The sequence below is a fragment of the Cuculus canorus genome, chromosome 6 (genome assembly GCF_017976375.1).
Source record: "Cuculus canorus isolate bCucCan1 chromosome 6, bCucCan1.pri, whole genome shotgun sequence".
Taxonomy (NCBI): Eukaryota; Metazoa; Chordata; class Aves; order Cuculiformes; family Cuculidae; genus Cuculus; species Cuculus canorus.
In genome coordinates this window covers 10,270,863-10,294,750 of record NC_071406.1, presented here as the reverse complement: position 1 = coordinate 10,294,750, position 23,888 = coordinate 10,270,863, and the positions used below count along the sequence as shown (strand labels likewise).

Below are 23,888 nucleotides of genomic sequence, written 5' to 3'. Positions count from 1 at the left end.
TGTGATAAAATTTGGGCTCTGAGACCCAAATTCTCCCTCCCACCAGCTGCCCTCACCCTGCACTCTCCCCTGTCCCACCAGGCGAGGACAATTCCTCATCAAGGAGCTTTAAAAAGCCTTTGCTTTTCAAAAATTAGAGGAAAAGACACACTGTTTCACTTAAAAAAGATTTCCAGGTCTCCAAAGGCTCCCTGGCCACTGTCATTTGATTTTCTCCTGCTCTCACATTACGCGCTTCGGGGCTTCAGGGATGCTGACGTACAAGTTTCTTTTACAAGACGCCAGCCGCCTTCGGTGCTGTTTGCCTGGTTTTGGGATGTGGGCTGGAAAGCCAGAGGCCCGCTGTGTGACAATGACTTTGGGGAGAAGCTGGAGCAGATGAGCGGGGTGATGGTGTCAGAAGCCACCAGGGCAAGTTTTGCTGAAGCTCATTTATTGCCACCTCCAGCTAATAACCCCATGTGACCTCAGGAGGGGTATTGTACGGTTGCATTTGTTAATGTCTGCAAGAAACTAAGATGCCTGAGTGACACAGCTGTGGAAAAGCACAGGATGAAATTTGTGTTGGATTTAGATGCACTGAGTAGGATGTGTTGACTGATGAAGAACAGAAGCTTATTTTCCAATAGATTTGTGTGTTTTTTCTCTGTCCATCCTTCCTCTGTTCTACAAGCTCCACCCTGTCTGTGACACTTCTAGTGGCTGGCTGAAAATGTCCTGCCTGGTTAGCCAGTCCTGCCAGACATGGTGTAACCCTTGGAGAGACTCTGTCTGCTCCCACCAAAGCACTGATTTATGCCTCTCTGATTTTCATGACACTTGTAGGAACGTAATTGTTTTGAGGACATTCTTGCAGTTTGGTTGGAATTGCGAGTATAGAGTAAGCACTGATGGAGGGACAGCACAGTTAGTGAAGTGTCATCTTTTCTTTAGTAATCTGGCTGAAGTTCCTCCTCACCACTAAAGAGTAAGCACCATCCTGTCCTTAGGGACTCCAAGGAAACCCCTTTGTCTTCAGGGAGTGCTGCAACTTACTGCTTGCACACAGGCAGTGATGGAAGAGTGTTACTTTGATGTATATTTAATGTATGTGTACAACAAGGTTAAGCAGGATACAAAGCAATTTTTTTTTAACATTCTTTGTTACTGACATTTTTTCTTCTTGTTTTTTGCTTATAATTAGCATGATTTTCAGGTCAACTGATACCATTCAACAGAGTCATGTAGATGATTTTGGGCTGGACCCAATGACTTCGATTAATTTTGCTCTTAGTATAAACAAGAGCTGTGGAAGTCCATAAATAGCAACAGCTAGATTCTAATTAAATCTATAGTATTTTTTCTGGCATTCACCTCGCATAAATTGAGAGATTTCCATAAATAAAGAGAAAACCTAATAAGCCTCAGAAAAGTTAGACTGTTTCCACTGGATTTTATGTTTGTTACATAAATCCCCCCAAGTAATTTCATACTTTGTGCGGAGATAGTTTTTTTACAGTATGAATTCCACAACCACTCTCATGCCATATGTGCCATATATTAAAATGAGCAGCCTCCTGCACTCCCAGTAAATCACTGGCATCCATGCCTCCTTCCTGATTCAATCAGAATGAATCTGCTGGGCCAGCATAGTAGTGGGAGGTCCTGCATGGAGCCTCGGGGTTGAGTTCAGCTGCAAAACCAGCTTTCCTGGGCTTCATCACTGGCTGCAGTGCAGCTCTTCCATGAAAAAAAGATGACATATTTGCTGTGATTCCATGATGAAGATGCTGGACTCATCGCATTGGCTTTTCCTTAGCTCTTCTTCTCTCTTCTCTCTTCTCTCTTCTCTCTTCTCCTCTCTTCTCTCTTCACCTCTCTTCTCTCTTCTTCTCTCTTCTCTCTTCTCTCTCCTCTCTCCTCTCCTCTCTTCCCTCTTCTCTCTTCTTCTCTCTTCTCTCTCCTCTCTTCTCTCCTCTCTCCAGCTGGGTTTTGCCAGCTACTAAAGCAATGAGCTCCATCTTCAGGTAGGATGGGATCCCCTTCAGCAAAGTCTCCACTTCAACAAGCAGAGGGCCCTGAACAGCAGCCTTTAAAGGTGTGATTTAATAGAGCTGTGAGGCAGTTGAAGAGCAAGCTGCATTGTACAGGCACCTGATATACCAAGCCAGAACATCCCCACATTCCCTGCTGGCACCTCTGAGGCAGGCACTTCATCTCAGAAAGACACTGTGTGGGAGAAGGCAAGATGGATGGTTAAAATAAGTGTTTTCAATTTGGACTTTCTGGCACTCAGACCTCTAAACATCTAGAAGCTGGGCAAACGTGTCCTCAAGCAACAGATCGTGCCTGTCTACAGCAGGGAAATGTTTGCATGTCCAGCTATTTCTGTGTTACCAACGTCCTAGGTCATCTACGTTATTCCAAATGCCTCAGATATTCCCAACTCACGGAGTATTGTCTGTGGCAATGTTTGAAGTTTACACTAATAACCCAGCATAAAATGAATTGCTTGAGTTTCCGGATGTTCTGAATATCCTGAGAATTGATAAAAGAAATTTATCCTCTTTATCCTAATTAAAAGTAATTAAAAGTACACTTAAAAAGAGCACAAAACTGCAATTAATTCCAAATGCTTTGCACATATAAACAATGTTAGTTGTTACTAACTCTTTAGCAGAGCCCATGTTTTGATGTCACAGGTGCTCTGCCAAGTTAGAGACTGTCTGGAATACTTTAGCTTGATAATGGTCTTCCTTGTATCTGCAAAGATCAAAACTGCATAAAATAAGATTAGTTTCATTGCTCTCTACAACCAGTGCCCTGACATAGTACTTCTTAAAATTGGTTTACTTTGCACAGCAGGGGTAGTGCTAAATGCCACGTTTTCGGTTACTGTTCCTTGCAGCCTTGGAGTTGATGCCTTTTATTCATTCGCTTCACACAACTATATCCTTGCCATTTCTCCTTCCTTTGGACAGAGCTCTTGGCTTTCAGACAATTCCTGCAGACCCTGCAGCAGTTGTGTCACCATAAGATGTGTCACTCATACTGGAAGCAATCAGGTTTGAAAACTCAAGAACTGCCTGACTTGCATCCTAGGTGGAGCAGACAGTGAGTGAGCAGACAGTGAGGGGGATGCAGACTGATGATGTCTTTTAGCCTTAAGCAAGGTTTAATGCTGTTAAAATCAAGACTTGAATACGGCTCTTCACGATACCAGTAATAACTACTTGTCTAGGACTCCTTGGAAAGAAGTGGTCATCTTGTTTTGTGGTAAAACAGGTTTGCAGAATGAGTTTGCTCTTCCTTTCCTAGATTGGTTCAGTGTGAAGACTGATAAGGAAGGGGTTGACATTTTCTTTGAGGAAAAAATTAAGATTAATTAGAGTGTGAATTTCTTGGTACAGGATCTGTCTTCTGGTTCTGAGTTTGCACAGTATTTTGTACAAGAGGGTGCTGATGAAAGACAAGCTTCCCAGCAGCTACCAAAACATTCAATGATCACATAATAAAGGAATAAATAATAGCCAGCACACATTTTTTCTGGCAAGAATCGGTTGTGTCACGCCAATATAATTTCCTTTTTTGTGTGTGCAGCAAAGCAGTAGATAGTCTTTATCTTGACTTTTAAAAAGCTTTTAGAACTGTTACACATGATATTCTGGTGGATGAACTGGAGAAGGTTTTTCCTAACATTGTAGGAACATCCAGAATGCAGGATGTCTGCAAAACTGAGCTAGACAGAGACTCCGTCAGCCGGTCATCGCCAAAAGGGAAGATGGGTCTCTCTAGGGGTCTGGTACTATTTATATCACTAGTAAAGACAGTGATGATGGGGTAGAGAACACTTATTAAACTTACAAGCAGGTGATGACAGCTGCCAGGCTGAAGGAGAGGCTGAGAAGTCCAAGTAATAGTGGCATATCAAACATCGCATGGGAAGGAGACCAGAATGTCATTCAGCGGGGACAACTCAGAGGTGATGCATTCAGGGATGTACTGCTCTTTGGAGGATGTGGATGACAGGGATCCCAAGCTGGATATGAGTTCACAATCATGTGGTGTTGTGAAATAGATGAATAGAAAGGTTTGGCCAAAGACTCCCGTGCCCAGTCTTGGGCACTGCACATCAGAAAACATATGGATCATAGGAGAAAGTCCAGTGGAAGGAGAGGGAATGACCAAAGCTCTAGAAAAAACAGGTGATGAAGAAAGTTGGAACTGACTGAGCTTCTGAAGGACAGACTGACCAGGGGGGCAAGGTAGCAGTTGTCAAGTGTGAAAAGGCTACCACCAAGAGGGAGGGGTTAACCTGCCCTACCTGTCCGTGATGGATAAAACAAGGAATTAGAGGCTTAAACTGCAGCATAGAAATTAAGGTCAAATGCTAGAGAATGTTTTTTTGAACAATAGAGATTATGTAGCATTGGGACCGGTTTCCTGGGGAGGTTATGATGTTTTCATTCCTGCAGATATTTACATGTGTCAGACATGGATCATGCCCGAAGGCAGAGACAGCACTAGAGTACCCTCTTCGAGAAATGCCATTGACTATCTGCTACTGTGAATTACAAGAGTCTGACCTTGCAACTAAGGCAGTGGCAAAAAAAATTAGCTTCAGGTTTAGATCTCAGGTGTGGCAGATTTCTTTTGTGAACCTTCCCAGACAAGCAGCGGTGTCTCAGAAGCCATATGAGCCTCGGAGTCTGACTCTAAAGAGTCTTGTTTCTGTCTTCTAGAACTTCTTGGCTTTTCGAAGAAATAGTATGTGTTTTCACACCCACTGGCACATCGAGGACCCTTTCTCAGAACAGGATTTAGGGTGTCACTGGAAATCAGATCCATAAGAGTAAAATTTGTGTTGATGGAAACACGTGGCCAGACATCTGTGATGTTGCCTTTCCTGTCTAGGATGAACTAAACTAGATGGATTTAATATTTACTTAGTCTACAGCTTTGCCCATGGAGCATAGTTACAAGAGTCAGCAGCCTCAAACCTACCACATAGGGTGGACACTTCTGGCTTGCGGAAGTCCATTAACTCACACCAGGCTTTTCTTCCACAGAACGTAAGGCGTGGAGAATGACTTGCAGCCCTGCTGCCCTTGAAGGAAGGTGACCAGCCGTTCCTTCTGTCATTGCCTCTCCTTCTTCTGTGTCCCTGCGGTCCACAATTGGCCCTGATCGCTTAGCAAGACATGGCTGGAGGTGAGCACTTCAGGAGGGTTCTCCTCCTCCTTCCACCTGTTTTTCATTCCTTGACTCACTGGCTTTAAGCCGTAAGCAGTGACGTGACAGCTGAGTCATGGACGCACCACCTGGATACTGTCAGCATCAATCTCTCTTATAAGGATCATAGAAGAACAAAATAGAGAAGACTGTTAGGGCTTCTCATTCGTCTTCCTGCCAGCGGGGCACCGAGCCCTGCAGCGCGGTCTCTGGCTTTGCCCAACCTCGCTCTCATAATCCCAAGCAATGGGTTTCCACTGCTCTCCCCCAGGAACTGTTCTGCAATTTAATAAACATCAATTACCGTTATTCTATGACTATTATTTAGCCTAACTTTTACTTCTGTTGGCAAATAACTTCTTACTAATATTCACGTTATAGGGTTTTTTTTTCTTGTGAAGAAATTCAGTAAAGTTGAAATTTTGGAGATTAAATATTTTATTTCTGTTTTATTTAACAGTTTTAAGAGTCTCCCTGCTGCATGCATTGTTGTACAGAGCAGACAATAAAAAAAAAAAGAAAGAAATGCGGTCCTGTGCCCTGGAGAGCTTACACTTTTCATTTAAGCAAGATACAGTGACTGAGAATGACAAGTAACGAGAAGGCAGGACAAGAGTCATACGAGAAAGGTCAGAATACTTATAAATAAAGCCCATTGTCATGCTATTAATTTGAGTTTATATTGAAGAGTCATCATAGATGGCTACATATTTTGGGACAATTTCACCATGTTTTAATCAAACTTTTTTTTAACCTCACAAAGCCATCTCTCCTAGTTTGGTTTGCTGCTTTCATTTTTACAGCAATCTGTGCTTTTCTCTCATGGTTACTTTTTCTCTCAGCTTACCCAGGCTTTTTCAGAAACAATTGTCACAGTGAGTCTGGTTTTTGATTCCCTGAGTACCCCAGAGGTACATGACCTTGTCTGACTGATCCATGCCACTGCACTGGGGCTGATTCGCCCTGATCTTTGTTTCCGGCTCTCTGTCTCATCTCTAGCAACACCCCAAATTACCCTTACCCTTCCAGAAGCGGCAGTCAAACCTCTTCATCTGGGGCTATTTGTTTGAACGTAACAAAGCAACTCTTCTCTGCACAAACCTTACAGCTACCTCTGCTCAACAGAACAATTCCTCTCCACTGAGCACCAGTAAACCAGAGCAAAGTGTTATGGAGCTGGACCATCTGCCCCACCTCATCCATATGCCTTCCTCTAGCTTTCACACCCTGCTCGCTGTGTGTTTCCCACATCGGATGAAGGTGTAAAGCCAATCCCCGACATCCTTAGCTTTGGGTCTCCAGTCCTCACATCTTCCTCTTTGTGCTACAGGATTAACAGAGCAACACATTTAATTCTGGGGGACATAGGGTGAAAGTTTATCATGGTATTCAACGAATGTTATTCCAACAGATGTCCATTCAATGCCATCTGTCAGACCTGTGGGTCTGGCTATTATTTCTTACTAATTTTTTTTCTTGTCTTTGCCTTCTGGGAAAAAAGTCTCTGTGGTACCTGACTGTAGGTTTAGTAAACTCCCAGAAGGATGCTCAAATGCACTTCAAAAGCATTTTTAATGTCTGTCTTTCATCCTGGTGAAACCAGCTGCCCATGTACATCAATTCCTTGCAGCAGTTTTTCCCTTCACAGAATAGAAATAATCAGCCTCGTAGCTGGGTGTGGAAATGTTGCTAAATTAAGACAAGGGATCTGCATAAATGGACTGCATTTAGCACTCTGACCCTCCAGCCTTCCCCTTCCCTCTTCTGAAGTCATGAAAGCTTCAGAGTTGGCTCCTGCCAGGCATTTCAAAGGGTTTGGAAGGGAGATGGGTGACTTTCATCTGGAGAGCCTGCCAGGCTTTTATACACACAGACATTGCTAAGCAGCTTGGCCAAGCGCACGTGTAATATTCAGAAGACAAGGGGAGGATCTCTTTCTTCTACTAGACCTCCAAATCTAGGTTGCTCTTATGCTTACCATAAATGTGCTTAATTATTATTTCATTATTTGTATTTTGTACGGAAGGCCCCAGCTCAATTAAAAAAGCAGATGCTTGCCTGTATAGATAGTACAGAGTTATTCCAGTAGTCACGCTGGAGAAGCATTAGTTATCTAAGGAGACAAATTGAACAAGACAAATCTAGGGCCAACCTGTTTCTCCTCAAGCACTTTGTAAATACATACTGAGAAGCAGAGAATTGGGAAAGGAGAGTTGAATTTGCTCTCGCCGTGACCTAAATTTGAGCCTTCAGCTGGTTAGGGGCAAGCAAACTTGGCCTCTTGCTTCGTTTTAATTTACTGTTTTTAAGCCAGATGTCAAACCTGATAGTTTGATAGGAGATGTTGCTCAGATCCTGCCTTTTGTTAAGGACAGTTTTGTTTTTCTGTAAACCTACTTCAGCTCCAGCTGAAGACCTGCCCTGGGAACGAGGAGCTCCCGAACAACCTGGAGCTCCTGTAATATTTTCTCCTCACCCTGGCTGCTGGGGCCAGGTATCAGCTGCTACTCCTGTACAGTTCCTAACAGTTTCTTGGGGATATAAGCAGGCATGGACATCCGGACCAGGCATCTTCAGCACCAGCTTCAGCCACTGTCTGAGGTTTCTTTGTTCCCACAGTATTATCTAAGCTTCGGTGAATTAGCTTCAACGTGTGATCCTGCTCTGAGAGAAGGCAAGGGCAAAAGTCCCACCGGGTCAGAAGTGGGAAGCAAGGTTCAGTGGCACTGATTGCTCTTTTCCAGAAAATATAGGTTGAGTTGTCCCAAGTTTGGTGAACAGCACCTGTTCAGGGCATGTGATGGCATTGGGCTTTCACTGGTTCTCTCCGCAACTTTTGACATTTCTCCAAGCAGCGCCATGAAGGCAGATCTGGGGTTTGTGAACTGTTCTCTTGTAAAGATCTAAATATATTTGTCAAAAGACCCCCTTGCAAAGAGAGAGACAGCAGATTTTGTCTCCCTTGTACGGCAAGTAGATATGAGAACGAATAGCAGCAGTTCACAGTGATCAATGCATACAATAAATCCTATCCAACTGCAACATCTATTTGGGTTGTACGCAAACTTCTCCTTGTGCAGGAACTCTAATAGGTACTGTGTCAGTACAGGGGTCTGATTCTGGCTATATGGACTGAATTATACATATTGTTACAGCAGTACAAACTTCTGTGGGCTATTGCGACTGTCTTACAGACAATGAGACAAGATCGAGCTTCTGTCCTTGTGTTACATAATAAAAAGCTTTTCCTGCTGTGCAAGAGGACCCTATGAACCCTCTGGGTCCATCAAGTGAGGGGTAAATTCAGCATTGCGCTGTTGAAACAAATACTGTTGGAAATCCCAGCCTAGGTCAAAAAGAAGTGCACAGTCTTTGCGGGAATGATGGCAGTTAATACAACAAGCTTAACCATTTCTAAACTTTTCCCTCCACTATGCAAAAATAATCAGTATCATTATCTTTTATATTTTGTGAATGGAAATAATATTATACACGTTCTGAAAATTAAAAGATTTAAATTCACTTTCAGCAAGAAATGTGAACATTTTAGTGTAAGGACTATAATTCTTTACAATCTGTTGAATACATAGAGTTCCAGGCAGATAATTCTGGCAATGAGAAATATCTATGAATCTGGTGATAGGAGAAAGGCAATGAATGAAGCACTTTGGAGGATCAGAAGGCAATACTACCCATAACTTCCACCAATCATGACAAAAGACAGCAAAACAAAACTACTCACTGGGATGGGTGAAGGTACTAATCCAAGGTCTGTGCCTTTACTCAGAGCAGTCTTGATTTCGGCTTCTTAGAAGTATTTTGTTGTGGCTCAGGAAGTCCTTAAGCTATGGATTTTGGGAGGTTGAGAAAAAATATCAGAGAACTATCACTATAGACTTAATTTGATCTTGATATTTTTGCTAAGTTAGAGGTCTGAGCTGGTACAGCTCTTCTTACATTTTCTAGTTAAGGGCCAAATCAAAAAAGGAACCAAAAGAAGGGATTAAAGCAGAATTTAAACCCCTAAATTTGAAATAAAAATGTTCTTCACTCAGAGGGTGGTGGAGCACTGGAACAGGCTTCCCAGGGAAACAGTCGTGGTGGCAAGGCTGACAATATTCAAGAAGCATTTGGGCAGCACCCCCAGACATGTTGTGAATTTTTGGGGTTGTCCTATGCAGAGATAGGAGTTGGACTCCATGATCCTTGTGCATCTCTTCCAACTCAGGACATTCTATGATTCTATGACTCCTTCAGCTCCTGTTCAAGCCTAGAGGCACCTAAACTGGGGGAAAACCTACCATTAGTCTCCAAGAACCTCAAACATACAATGGTCAACTTGCACATGTGCCCAGAAGCCCTGTGACCTCAGGGGGCCTGAATCCTGCCAGGGGTTATGGATTTAGTCGGGAGATGGTCCAGCTCTTGCTGGCTCTGGAGAAAAGTACATGTTTCAATTCATGGTATGAGCTTGTGCTGAGGATGTGTAAAAGATGCAAAGCAAACCTTCTGAGAGAAAAGTGAGACCATGCAAAAGAGTTTAGCTCAGCAGCAGGATGGTGCTTCAGGAAAGAACTACTAGCATCCTGAGCTGGGTGGCTGTGCCTTAAAGCAGAAATTGAGGAGGTGAGATGGATGGAAATTCATGTGCCCCTGGAATTTTGGAGTTTCAATGTGAAGTGTCTGGGTTCTTGTCTGTCTAAAGTTGGGAATTCTGCTTGATCTGTCAAATGCTACCCTGAGCAGTCAGGTTCACGAGTCCTTATACCACATGTGAAAACAGTGGTTTCGAGTTAGATCCACACAAGCTTTTAGGTGCTTAACTCTGACTTTGACCAACAACAGTACTCACCAAGGCTCCTGCTGAGCCATCATCTAGCCAAGGTCCAGACACCTTTTGTGTTTCACCGAGGATATTTTCTGGATGCCTTTTTCTCTCTCTCTGGGCACACCCAGAAGCACTTGAGTCTTGCCAGCCCTGAGTAGCCTGCAATGGAAAACAAACCTGACCCAGAAAGCAGGCACCTAAGAACATAGTAGCAGCCTATATCAAAATTGTAAGCTGAGTGTGACCATGTCCTTTTTTGTGACTATATTCCTAAATACTGTCTAGTGTAGGATCAGTGGGTGGTACCAGCTGCCTCATCCATCACGATGCTACTTCTTGGGGCACAAGATGCATTACATCGGCCAGCCTACAACTGCCGGTGTCTGGAAATATAGATCCTACTGGAGTTATACATTAAAGTCACACTGCGTTTACCTTAAAGCAATCTGAGGGAGGGATTAACCAGGTGATCAGTCCATCTCACTGCATCACAGAGGGGTATTTAAATTATTCCCAAACAAAACTGCTAGAATTTGACACCTAACCCAACTGCTGATATCTCTGTAATCTTCTCTGCCTGCTTGTTCCTTATTATCCAACTGCCCTTATTAAGAACTGTGCCATTTTTATCCTGCTGAAAAGTTAGAATACATTTCTTCTTCATCTGTCCTTGTTGATCTGCAGGAATAACAGACCCCATCACATAAAATTATTCCGGTTTTGCAGAAGGTGCTGTTGAACCTCCATTTGGAACATGGTTCCCAGTACAGGACACCTCATTATAAAAGTGAGTTGATGCAAACAGGGAAGTTGCAACAGAGATGAAATGATACAGGAATGTAATTATTCAGAAAAGGGTTAGAAAAGCTGTAGTGTGGCTGCTGCCTTTGGAAAACAGGAGATTAAAAAGCCACGTTAGAGGGGTTTGCAGGGCTCTGAGGGAATAACAAGGATTCACATACACGGGGAGAGCTGAGCTAGTGACAAATACCAAAACAAAAGGGAAATTAACAGAAGCTTAAGTAGGGATGATCGGCAAAGCAGCGTAATTTATTTGTGAATTTATTTGTATTTAGCACAATTAATATATGGAAAACTATAAGAGGGCTGTAATAGAAACAACTATTAGAAATAAGGCTTTAGACAAGTGTGGGGGCTTATAATAGTACGGTAGGATGCAACTGTTAACTCAAAGGAGAGGAAAAGGACTTAAATCTTTGTCACAATCTCATCTCTTAAAACATTTAGCCGCATTGTGTTAAGTAGCATCCATGGTTACTGTAACGCCACTGTCTGCAATTGTCAGGAAAAGGTTTTCATTTACAAGATTAATTTTCCTTCCAGCTTCAAATACATAGATGTGGGGGGAAAAAAAAAAAAATCAAATCAGAGACACTTGGAGGGGCAGGGCTGGATCCTGATCTCAGCAGCAGCAGAGCAAAGCCCGAATAACCCCGGGAAAAAAAGCTGGAGGCGCAGGGATGCCCCCGAGGTGAGGTCTGGTGCTCAAGTGCGTGTGTTCCACAGCCTTGATGTCCTACCCTTATATCTCAAGCAAAGCTAACAAAAGAGACCCAAGTCCTTTCGGGGCATTTATGCCGTTCTTGGAAGCAGCCTGTACGTCCCAATTTGCATAGGATGCCTCCAGGCCATCGGTTTGAACAAGCGCTGGATCAGGCTGAGCTGCTCGCTCCCTTCGACCTACAGCTCGCTCTGTTCTAAGACCAAACAGGCTGCCTTCAAATCTGATGAACCCGCTGGAAATTCACCTTCTTTACCCGCCGAGGAAGCGAGAGGCACCCCGAAAGGTTGCCCTTAGGAAATCTGTCTAGTGACTGATCCGCTCTCCTCTTTCTTCCCAGGGCGGGTGCTTGACCCCCGCAGTGGGGTGCGTGGGTAGGACCCGGCGTGCAGGGGAGAGCCCCGCGGAGGGGTAACGAGGCGGGAGCTCCCGCTGCTCTGCAGCCGTTTACTCGGAAAATCAAAGGCAATTAATCACAATTTCTCGACTCGGGGAAAACCCACTTGATTTGGACCCATCAATACCCAGAGAAACACAGAAAAGACTGTGCTTTAACCCAACCCAACCTCTGCTAAAGGGATTGCTCCCCTTCCACTCGGCGAGCCCTGCCCGGCTTCGAGTGTAATGAGCTTTAATTACACGTGGATGCCTTGCGGAGAAAGATCCACCCGCGAAGCTTTCCCGCTCGGTTTTGGGCCGAGGAAGGCGAGGAGGACACGTCGGGGCGAGCTGTTGCCTGCGAGGGGCTTTCCCTGTCCTGCAGAAAGCAGTGCGGGAAGGCGGCGGCGGGAGCTCACCCCGGAGGGAGCAGGGAGGGATGCAGGGATACAGGGATGGTGAGATGGAGGGAGGGAGGGAGGGAGGGAGCAGGGGAGAGAAGGGAAGGAAGAAGGGAGGGATACAGAGATGGTGGAATGGAGGGATGGAGGGAGGGATGGAGGGAGGCATGAAGGGAGGGAAGGAAGAAGGGAGGGATAAGGGAGGAAGGGAGGGATAAGGGAGGGAGGGATACAGGGCTTGAGGGATGAGGGAGGGAGGGAGGAAGGGAGGGAGGGAGGAATGGAGGGATAGATGGAGGGATACAGAGGTAGTGAGATGGAGGGCTGGAAGGAGGGATGGAGGAAAGAGGGGAGGGAGGGATAGAGGGATGTATGGAGGGATGAATGGGGGATGAGGGAGGGAGAAATCAGTCTCGGATGGCAGGTGAGCAGGGCAACGCGGTGCGCCCCCGACAGTCGCAGTTTCAGCGGGGCGCGGCTTGGGCGGTACCGCCGGGTCCTCACCCCCAGCGGCGGCCGTCGGGGGGCCGGGGATCCCGGGGGGTGCGGGGGGCCCCCCGCCGCCCTCCCCTCCGTTGCGGTGGCTGCGGCGGCTCCGCCCCGGCCCCCGCGGGGTCCGCCCGCCCCGCGCCGCGCCCCCCCCGTCGGGGCAGAGCCGGGCGGCCGCTCGGAGCGGCGCCGCCCCCGCGCCGGCTCAGCCCCGGGACGGGGCGCCGCGTCCCCTCGGAGCGGGGCGATGGAGGGGCGGGCGGGCTGAAGCGGGGAAGCCGGGCGGGGAGGCGGCGGGGGGCTCATCGCCTTTTGTCGCCGTCGTTCCCCCCCCTTCCCCCGCAGGGAGCGGCCGGTCCCCCCGCGCCACCATCGCCTCGCACGGCAAGGAGGACCTGCTGGCCGCCGCCGCCCGGCTCTGGCAGCGCAGGAGGCGGCTGGTGGCCGCCGCCGGGCTCGCGCTGGCCATGGCCGTCGCCCTGCTGGTGGCCGTGCCGCTGCTGCTGCTGCAGGCGCCCGCCCCGAGCGGCGCCCACTACGAGATGATGGGCACCTGCCGCATGATCTGCGACCCCTACAGCGGCGGGCGCCCGCCCGGCCCCGGCAGCACCGCGGCCGTGGAGGCTCTGCAGGACCTGGGAGCCAACCCCGCGCCGCCCTTCGTCCAGGGACCCAAGGGGGAGCCGGGGCGGCCGGGCAAGCCGGGTCCCCGCGGTCCCCCCGGGGAGCCGGGGCCGCCGGGGCCGCGGGGTCCCCCGGGGGAGCGGGGCGAGGCGGGGAAGCCGGGGCTGCCCGGGCTGGCGCTGCCGGGCGGCGGCGGGAGCGGCGGCGGGGCGGGCGGCGAGGTGGCGGGCGGGCTGAGCGCCGCGCTGGGGGGGCCGCGCATCGCCTTCTACGTGGGGCTGAAGAGCCCCCACGAGGGCTACGAGGTCCTCAAGTTCGACGACGTGGTCACCAACCTGGGCAACCACTACGACCCGGCGAGCGGCAAGTTCACCTGCCAGGTGCGCGGCATCTACTTCTTCACCTACCACATCCTCATGCGCGGCGGGGACGGCACCAGCATGTGGGCAGACCTCTGCAAGAACGGGCAGGTGGGTCCCCGCGCTCTCCTCCCCGTCCCGGGGCTCCCGCGGGCGGCGGCGGCAGCCGGAGCTCCGTCCGCGCCGTCGGGGCGAGGGGGGGGGCGGCGGCCGAGAGAGAACTCCCTGCCGGGCTGAGGGGATGGAGAAGCGAGGAGGAGGAGGGAGGGAGGGCGCGGGGGTGGTAGAGGGGCTGAGGGGCTGATGGAGGGGCTGGAGGATAGAGGCTCCAGGTCTGATGGAGGGGCCAGGGAAGAGGGGCTGAGGGGGTTGATGGAGGGGCCAGGGAAGAGGGGCTGAGGGGGCTGATGCAGGAACCAGGGAGGCTGATGGACGGGCTGGAGAACAGGGACTTGGGGGCTGATGGAGGAACCAGGGAAGAGAGGCTTGAGGTCTGGTGGAGGGACCGGGGAGGCTGCTGGAGGGCTGGGGAAGAGGGGTTTGGGGCTGCTGGAGGAACCAGGGAGGCTGATGAAGATACCAGGGAAGAGAGGCTCAGGGGGCTGATGGAGGAACCTGTGAGGCTGGTGGAGGGGCTGGAGAACAGGGGCTCGAGGTCTGATGGAGGGACCAGGGAAGAGGGGCTCTGGGGTGGGGTGGAAGGACCTTGGAGGTTGATCAGGGATCAGGGAAGAGGAAGCTCAGTGTGCTGATGGAGGGGCTGGTGAGCTGGGGCTTAGGGGGCTGATGGAAGGACTGGGGAAGAGGAGCTTGGGGTCTGATGGAGGAACCGGGGAAGCTAACAGAGAGGCTGGTGAATTGGGGCTTAGCGGGCTTGTGGAGGGGCTGGTGAAGAGGGATGTGAGGCCTGATGGAGGACCGGGGAAGAGAGGGTCGAGGTCTGATGGAGGGACCAGAGAAGAGGGGCTCAGGAGGCTGAGGACCTGAGGAAGAGGGGCTCTGGGGGCTGGTGGAGGGCCTGGGGAAGAGGGGCTCTGGGGGCTGGTGGAGGAACGAGGGAGGCTGATGGAGGGCCTGGGGAAGAGGGGCTCAGAGGTCTGATGTGCCCCGTGGCTGTGTTGGCAGGTGCGGGCCAGTGCCATCGCCCAGGATGCGGACCAGAACTACGACTACGCCAGCAACAGCGTGGTGCTGCACTTGGACTCCGGCGACGAGGTGTATGTAAAGCTGGATGGAGGCAAAGCGCACGGAGGCAACAACAATAAGTACAGCACTTTCTCTGGCTTTCTTTTATACCCCGATTAACACACAACAAGCGACGCGACACAGCTGGCCCTGCCACCGTTGCGTGTGGGGCTGGTTGGCATTTCTGTACCCTGTCGTGCCGCTGTTCTTGGTGTCCTCTGTCTTGGCAGGTCACTTTAGCTTCGTTAACAGTTTGTATGGGTTTTTTTTTTCCACCCCTGTGAAAATGAAATAGAAGTGAAACAAAGCAGTCCCCTTCCTTACTCTCTCTGATTTGCTCTGAACCCCCCTCACCCTTTGTCAGCTTCGGTGTTTTGTGTGTCACACAAGGAACTCAGCAGCTTGAAACTCTCCAGTGGTTCCTGGAGGGGTGTAAGAGAGCCCTGAGTTCTGACTGTGCCATGCAGGGAATTTGAACCAGTCACATTTTTTTCTCAATGAATATTAATTATGATGATGAATTTTCAGATCAATTATTCTTGAATTGGGACTGGACCATACCTGTTTTTCCCTCTGCTTCTTTGTTTGTATGGGGTCAAGTGTAAACTTTTCTTTTCTGTGCAATGCAATGCTCGTGTGAATGATGGTGTCATTAACATCAAACCTGTTACTGTCTGCGAAAGAATTCAGTCGTTGACCACCATCACCAAAATATCACATTAAATTATGTTTTTAGACAATGCTTTCTTGCTGTCTGTCTCTTCCAGTGCTGCAAAGGAGTGCTGTAGTGGTGCCACGGGAGGGTGGGAGGTAAAGAGGAGTCACTTCAATCATTGAGGTTTGCAGCAACATTTAAAGTTAGGATGGGGCACCTAGTCTTGGTCTTGGTTATGGTTCAAGGGGGCTGGGAAGAAGCAAAGGGAGAGGAAAAAAAGCTTCACCCTTATGCAGTTTTGTAAAAAGGCAGCGCACAGTCATCAAGAGGTGAAGGTGAGGGCGTGAAGCAGATCTCCTGAACAGATTTACTGGATATAAGCCTGATCCAGAGGTTAGTGAAGTGCAAGAAAAGCGGTTTAATCAGCAATTATGGAAAGCTGTGTTTCTATGAGACACTTGACAAATGTAAGAAGGCAGCAGGGGAGAGAGTCTGTCTAAATCCCCACACTTGCGCTGTGTATTAGGGTCGGAAACCACACCTGACTGTAGGTGGGTCTGCACAGTCCTCAAGATGGGCTGGGAGAGAAAGCTCACTGAAGTCGCAGAGTTTCAGACCATTTGGAAAGTTTTTCTCCTACTGGTCCTTGGTAAATCCCAGCCACTTTGTGTCCTGTTATCAGTGCACAGGTGTGTAACTAGTACGAGGTTCTGAGGTTCTGAGCCTCTGGTGGAGGTGGTACTTATTTCATCATCACCCCAGTAGGTAACCACTCAGTTTGGGTAAACTGGGGTTGCTCTGCTGAAGCTAAAAGAGTTAAGTCAATTCACAGATGATCTGACTTTTATTTTATTGTCTTGTCATTTCATTTTTTCCCTCCTGAGCGTCTTGCCTCCCTATCAGCTTACTGCCCTTTGCAGTGTCAGTGCAGTTTCACAGGTAAAGACAAGACAGGAGCTGGACTGAAACTGCTCTGCCAAGGCTGGAGCTTTGCACTTGGACTTTGCAGAAGGAATCACAGCTGGGATGAAATTGTTCCAGCTGCACTTTGGCATAGCACAGTGATGATTGAGTTCTTGCAGTCTCTCGTGTCTCCTACCAAGTCCTTAGCGAGAATGTCTTCTCATTGACTGGAAGAGGAGGGTCAGAGAGAGAAAGCAGTTCCTCCCTTCATCCTGTCCTCAAACATCCCCCAGCTGAGGGAAGTAGAGTTCATAACCAGGTACACGTGTTAGACACTTATCAATCTCTAATGTCTTGTCGATTTGTACTATTTAGAATATGATTAAAACCAATGTCTGAGACCCAAATGAAGTATAATTGCTATGGATCTTCAATTCCCTCCGGATCCGTAATCCTTTTTGACTATTCCTCCCCTCCAACGAAATGGAGCTTAGGCACAAAGCCTTCAGTTTAAATTTCAAAAAATTAAAATTGACATGCAGCAGCATTAGCAGAAGCCAGGAGGAATTCTAAGGAGGTGCTTGGGCTCTGCTTTATCCTTTGCATTAAGAAGCAATTTGTACTTCTAACAAAGACCCAACTGTTCCCCCTTGGCAAAAGGGCAATGAAGATGCCTTGCAAGGGAATTGCTGTTCACAATACTTAAACAAATTTGAATCTTAGATTTTTAAATCTGTATTCCCTGGTGGAGCCTGCTCCTCGCAATTCAAATGCAGGGCTGATGGTGTGTGCCTGCCAAGGTGTCAGTAGCTAAGCGGATGATGGATTGATGAGGCAATGGGAAGACACAGGCTCACAGTGGCGGTTTGCCCCGACAGTGATCTATGTATCTGCACATTATCAATGTCATGAGGAGGCTTGAACCACCCTTGCTAGATGTCTCATTTTCCACTTATGTACTAATTATCAGGCTGGATTATTCCCTGGGAAAGAAACCAAAAAAAAAAAATGCTCGTTGCCACTCCACTGACAGTTTACACAATCGATAGAATGAACGTCTTCCTCAGCTGCTCGCAGGATTTTTTGTTTCCTCTTCTCATTGCAGGGAGAATGAGACTGCCTCTGTGGGGGTTTGATGACTCTCACCCCACGTCTGCGGCAGTGGTGCTCGGTCGGGCTCCTCCATCCCAGGCATTGTGGCAGTAGCTCAGTGTGTGGGTTGTTTTTTTTTCTTTTCCCTGAAGTGACACAGGGATAAGCAATTGGGAGATGAAAAACTTTGGTGCTTGGTGGTGCAGCTGTCCAGAAAAGCATTGTAGATGGGGGTGGCAGTCCCTGTGCTGTGCATGGCTGCGGGCGAGAGCAGAGTCATGCGCAGCCCAGCACACAGCCTGTGATGGGCTCCTGACCCTTTGGGCTTTGACTGAGTCCTCCTCCCCTTAAATGTAGTCCGTGGTTTCTCTATGTTTCATGGCAGAAAGAGAAGGGGCTCTTTGTAGCAGGGATACCCTGGTCCCCTGGTTTGCGTTGGAAGAGGAGAATTAATGTGTACTCAGAGGCTGGCTTTAGCTTTCTCTTGGACTAGCTTTCCCAAACAATACTGGCATCTCTAACAACTGTTAGCTAGTGTCAGCTCCGGAGGTCTGACTCCTCGGAGGTGTTATTTCACTTGATGAGTAAATCAAATGCTTTTAAAAATTATGAGGTGATTGGTTCTGACGCAAACGGGGAAACTGAGAGGAGTGGAAGGTTGGAGTTTTAGAGAAACAGTAGTTCTGTTTTGTGCCCAGCTGCATGCTGAAGTTAAAATAATAATAAAAATGTTAAGATAAAAAAAAAATAGGGCTTCATGCTCTCAAAGCAACTTGGATATGGCATGAACAAACCCCTGATCTTTGTGCTACTGATGTGAATCCTTGACCCTGGCCTGAGCTGCCTGTACTGTGCCTGGTCAGCACCGGCTATGGAAGGGATCCCTGGGAAAGAACAGAGCAGGGAAGACATGCAGATGCACAAGAGACTATGGAGGGGCAAATGGGGGTGCTGCTAAGAGCGCTGAAAGGGGTGCCAGCCACCTCTACTCTGCCGTTTCCTGGAGGAAGGCATTCAGGTTAATTTGCTTGCCTGCAAGCCAGTGCATTTATGGCTGGGCAGTTGGTTTCTTCTGTTTTCACTTTCCTTGGCTTGGGAAGCTCCTGAAAAGTCTCTAGGAAGATGGGTGAGGAAATCCTGCTTTGGCTTGACTGAAGCGGGTCAGCTGCTGGCGCTAAGTTTTTACCAGGCAGCGCACAGAAAGAATTTTCTGAAGATACCCGTGATAGAAGAGCAGCCGGGTGTCTGATGTCCCAAACAAAGTCTGATGCCTCTGTGTTTTCCACGATCTGAATTTGCAGATTTTCTCCTTGGTGCTTAATCCATTTGTGAAGTGACGTCCAGGTTGATGAGGCTACACTGAGCCGCAGTGGGGTAGGACAACCCCTTGTCTGGGTTCTCCTCTTTTCCTTTTGCTATTAGAAAAGCAAAGTGCTGCTTTTTGTGCTTCGTGGCTTTACACAGGTGCACTGAGCCATGTGTTGGTCTTGAGCTTACTGCTTTTGAAACTCACTCTGGGCATTTTTCTAGGTGATTTAATGCTTGCTTATCTCCTTGCTTGCCTCCTCCAGTGGCTTACACTGCCTGGATGGATTTGATCTGTGAACTCAAACTAGGGAGCTCGGGTTTGATGGATGCTCAAGTGATCTTTCTCTGTTCATGCCACCCACTAATTTTATTAAAGGAGTCCGTGGAAGACAGAGGCAAAATGGCATGTATGTCTATTTTAAATCTAGTATGTTTGTGTTAAATATCTTTTCTTGTAACGTGCCATTTTTATTTTCCTTATTGTGATTGGACTAAACCCTGGGAAAAAAATCCTGCTGAGACCCTGTGTCCTAGTATTGTCTCTGGGATAATGGAGACTGTCAGAATAAAATAAAGACTAACTGAATGTTCATTGACTTTGAGACTCCAAAGAGTTTGGTCCTTTCTACTGCGGATGTCTGCATTGTGCAGAGACTTGGAAGATTAATTACAGATGGGAGAAGTAAACCGTTACCCTGTGGATATCCTGGCACTTACAGGTGAGAGCCTGCTCTCATCTGGTTTCACATCTAATGGCAGGAAGAGGTTCAGCTTGATTATAAGCTGTGGCTGACGTGCAAATAGGGGCCCCTTTCTATAGACCAAGCCCATGCCTACTCAGCAGTTAATACCTGGGTCACATAGCAGGTGCCACAGCAGAAGTAGGGATGATGCTTAACTGTTTCTTGAGCTAAGAACTTAGAACTAAGTCTGTTGACTTGAGCCTACCGCTCGCCCTTGAGCAAGCTTCGTTTTTGAAGGCTGCGTGGGGGATTAGAGCAGAGGGCTGAGTTCCTTCTGATTTCTCTTGAGTTTGGAGCAGGTTGTTACTGGCCTTGACAATGAGTTAAAAGGCCAGTAGAGGGCAATGCTGGTTCCCTGGAAACAGCCTGGGGGACAGAGGCATTACCTCCTGGGGAGTCAAGAAGCTGAGGCATGATTTGATGTTCTGGGCTTGAACATACATCAGAATTCCCCTTCTTTCCTCCTGTGTTTCATGCTGAAGCCTCAGAACTGGTGGTTTCAGGTCACAGCCTGAAAGGTGCTGAGCCATGGCTGCGTCCTGCCCGCCACTGCAGAACACTGCGCGGGATCTTGCTCTGAAGGTTTTGCAGAGCCTAATTCCGAAGGAGGTGTGAGTTATGGCCCTGTTTCCTTGTAGATAAAGCCATAAATGCCCTTATTCTTTGGGTTCTTCCAGTTATCAAATAGCCCGAATTAACCATTGCTTTCTGTGGCATAGCTCTATAGTCTAATAAATGGGAGTAGATTTTCTTCACAGGGGGCTATTGCCATATCTCTGTTGCATTTGCTCCTATTTGGGATTTTTTTTTTGCACGAGCTAGGGTAGAAACTGAAAAGGCCTGTTTGATCCCTGTGATCTGCTGCCCTATTAATGCAGAATAATTTCCTCCAGTGTGCTGTGAGCACAGTGACATGGAGAGCATGGCTTGCCTGCAGCCTTTAGTCGCGCTCCTCCCAAACATGGGACATTCACATGATCCTGGTTCTTCTTTTTGCTTGCAGCAGCCAGATCATGTCTAGAAAAAACAAAATAAAAAAAAATCCAACCCCAGTCTTGAATACATCTGAAATGTTTTCTTAGTGCTATTTCTCATTGCCAACAAATTGCTTATTTCTTAAGTGTTATGATATGATCCTCAATCCCAAAGAGGAGAGAGAAATCGGCTGCTGAGCATGGCAGGGAAACATGCCCAGGAGAATAACTTGTTTGAAAATGTGAGTTATCCTCTGCACAGGCTTTATGAACGTTGATTCTTTGTCCGATCTTAGTTTTAAGATGCAATTTTGATGTATGATAATGCAGAAAATGTTTTGCCTCCTTGGGGAGGACGCTGCTTTTCAGGTAGTGCTTTGCTCTTCTCTCATTATTGTAATGCTGTCCCTGAAACTTCATGTCAGCTGTGCTGTGCTGCAGCATGTGAATGCGTGAGGTGATGGAGATCAAATCCAGGTGGGTTTCTCTCAGTTTTGTTTTGGTATACAGTTGAATTCTTGTCGTTTGCTTCTCCTTCTCCTGGCTCCTCATTTTCAGTGGAGCTCTCCTTCCTGGGAGCTAGGAGCCCAAGGGCCAAAGTCTGCTTCTAGGTACATGGATTCAGTTCTACTAAAACTTAGTTTTTCTCAGGGTCTGTGGAGTCAGAATCAATCCTTAAGAACATTATGTGTAGCTACCCTTAGATTGCCAGTGTGGCAACTGGTTCTTATTACATAGTGTTTGGAGACGTACTGTGGTGAATCTCAGTCTTTGTATGTTAGAGATGGAAATGGTTCAGCTCTGTTTTGTGTCCTGCCCAGTGCGTGTCACTATACAAATACCTTTCGGTGTAAACACCCTTAGCATCTGCAGACAGGGTGGAGCAGCTCCTTTTGAGTAGCATCTAGCTGCCTGCTTAGGAAAGAGAAGTGTCCAATATCTCTGAAGCTCAACTCCTCCAAGACCCTGCTGAGTGCATCACTGCAGCTGAGAGACCCTGGATCATAAACTTTAGCATTCCCCCTCAAGAGGAAAAACATCCATGAGGAGTAACACCGTGCTATTTATCAATTTGTGTGAGAATGAAGCTTGAATGTTATTAGAGCTGAAACGCTAATTAAGCCAATAAATTCCTTTGTCTTCTTGGGTGTGTTTGCAATTAATATGCAAAATCCCATTGATTCCAGCAACTCCACAATTCACAATGCATAGCGTTATTACATATTGATGGCATACACTGTGAAGTCTCCAAAAGACACTGCTGTGCATAGTAAGAATACTGTTGTGATCCCATTTAAACTATTACAGGCTGGGTGAGTCGTGTTGCTGCATCAGGTTCTACCAAAGCCTTGGCTGTCAGTACTGGGGGGGGGAGTAGGAAGACCACACAGAAATGTGTCTCTGTTGAGCATATAATGTCTCAATGACTATTTGCACTTTATATTGCTTTCAGAATTAGGGTGGAAAAGAGGAAAGTTGTTCCAGCTGATTCTAAACACCAGGATCCAACTGATGTGAAGAGAAACTGATTGTAAAGGAAATATGTACTGGAATCAAAGCAAGGCAGGTCTTTAAAGCAGGCTTTGCTTTAATTCACTTCTGCTTGGGCAATCTAAATAATCTTTCCTCAAACAAAGTTTGCTCAGAATTATAAAAAGAGAGATGGAACAGGGAGGCTGCTCAGAGACGTAACACTTTCTCTCTTCCAGGGGAACGTTGTTTTGACGACTTAAGACAGGACAAGAGTCTATGACTGCTGAACTCTGTGCTGACTCCCTGCCTAAAATCGCCTTTTGCAGCATCAAAACAAGTTCTGCTCAAATCTTTTCCAACAACTTTTCCTAAGGGAGCAAAATCAGGGGGCATTTTAAGGAATAATTTGCTCTTAGCCTCAAAATACTTAATTGAGAAGGTCACCTACATGAGATTTTGTTGCCTGTTTTCCCTTACCTTTCGTTATTTCCCAAGGTCTGTAACAGCTTTGCTGTCTAGGTGGAAGGGCTCAAGAAAAGGCATGTGGCTGATGGACTATACGTTCTCTGTGGAGTTGTTCCAGTCCCCATCAAAGCTGGTGGGTAGGTGCTCAGTGGCTTTAGTGGGGCAGGATCAAGGTTAGGTTTAATCTTTGGCTGGGATTTTGTGGTAGTGATCTTTTTTCTTACTGCTCTCCATTTTCATGAAGTTATTCGATTTGGTCTTGGCATAATCAATAAGCCTCTGTATTGATATGTGAAGTCTTTGAAGCCTGTGGAGCAGAGCATGGGGTGGATGTGCTTTTACTTCAGAACAGCACAAATCAAATACACAGCTGCTGATTTAATTTGTGGTTGGCATTTTTTGAGAACTGAAATTTCTCTTCCCCAAGATTTCCTCTTCCATTTCCCACTACTGTCTTTTCAAAGGAAAGAAAAAAGCTGAAGCTATTGTAGACGTAGTGTGATCCCCATGCGTACAGAGGCTGTATGATGGTGTTAGAGAGTGGAAGATGAACAACATACAAGATGCTATCTCTGATTTCAGAAATCTTTGATTTCAGGCACAACGACAAAGCAGAATTCTTGATAGTTTGTCCAGGCTAATTTTCTTTTGAGTTAGTGCACTAACCACCTACGTATAACTAACCACAAGCTGTCCTGTCACTTTTCTATTAGTGCACTAATAGGACTGCCAAGTTTCACTTTCTTAGATGGGTCTTAAAAGGGAAGCAGTTTGTTTCATGGAAGCAATATCTGAAGAATGAATTTACGCCAGCTTGTAGCCACTGGCAACCTCTGTATTCCAGCAGGCTTTAAATTGAAAAATGGAGCTTTACTTCTCATGCTAGATTTCTCAAAGTACTTTCTCCAAGCAATACAAAAGCAAACTTGTCGGGTAGGCAGAGATTCATTGCAGTAGCTAAATTTTGAGGTATCTGTAAGTGTTTATCACTTGATTTGCTCCTGGACATCGCAGAGTGAAATGCGAGAGCCTTGGGTTGCTTAAGAAGGTCAAACAAGGTGAATACAACAGGCCCCTCTGGCCTGAAAAATCCATGAACTATGCTGTATGGAAGCACGCTGGAAGTATGAACAATGGCAGAGTCGAGGTCTTAAAAATTTGTCTTAGTTGTTGCAGACTGGCGGTGGGAGGGACTGTAGTGAGAGGAATCAGTCACAGTTCACAGAGGGGTTTGGGGTAAGACAGTGATTGTCCATATCTGCAAACAGAGGTCAGTCG

General features: G+C 47.3%; 1 protein-coding gene across 1 annotated transcript; it reads left to right on the top strand.

Moving 5' to 3' along the window:
* The first annotated feature begins 12,287 nt into the window (after positions 1–12,287).
* C1QL2 (complement C1q like 2) lies at positions 12,288–19,883 on the top strand. The gene is made up of 3 exons (XM_054070739.1): positions 12,288–12,397; positions 13,175–13,923; positions 14,938–19,883. The coding sequence occupies exons 1-3, from the start codon at positions 12,379–12,381 to the stop codon at positions 15,115–15,117; spliced, it is 948 nt and encodes a 315-aa protein (XP_053926714.1). The 5' UTR covers positions 12,288–12,378; the 3' UTR covers positions 15,118–19,883.
* Positions 19,884–23,888: the final 4,005 nt, after the last annotated feature.

What these genes read in the sequence shown, in the direction of transcription:
- C1QL2 (XM_054070739.1), top strand. An exon ending in ACCTCTGCAAGAACGGGCAG is followed by an intron (nt 13,924 to 14,937) that starts GTGGGTCCCCGC and finishes CTGTGTTGGCAG; the next exon opens with GTGCGGGCCAGTGCCATCGC.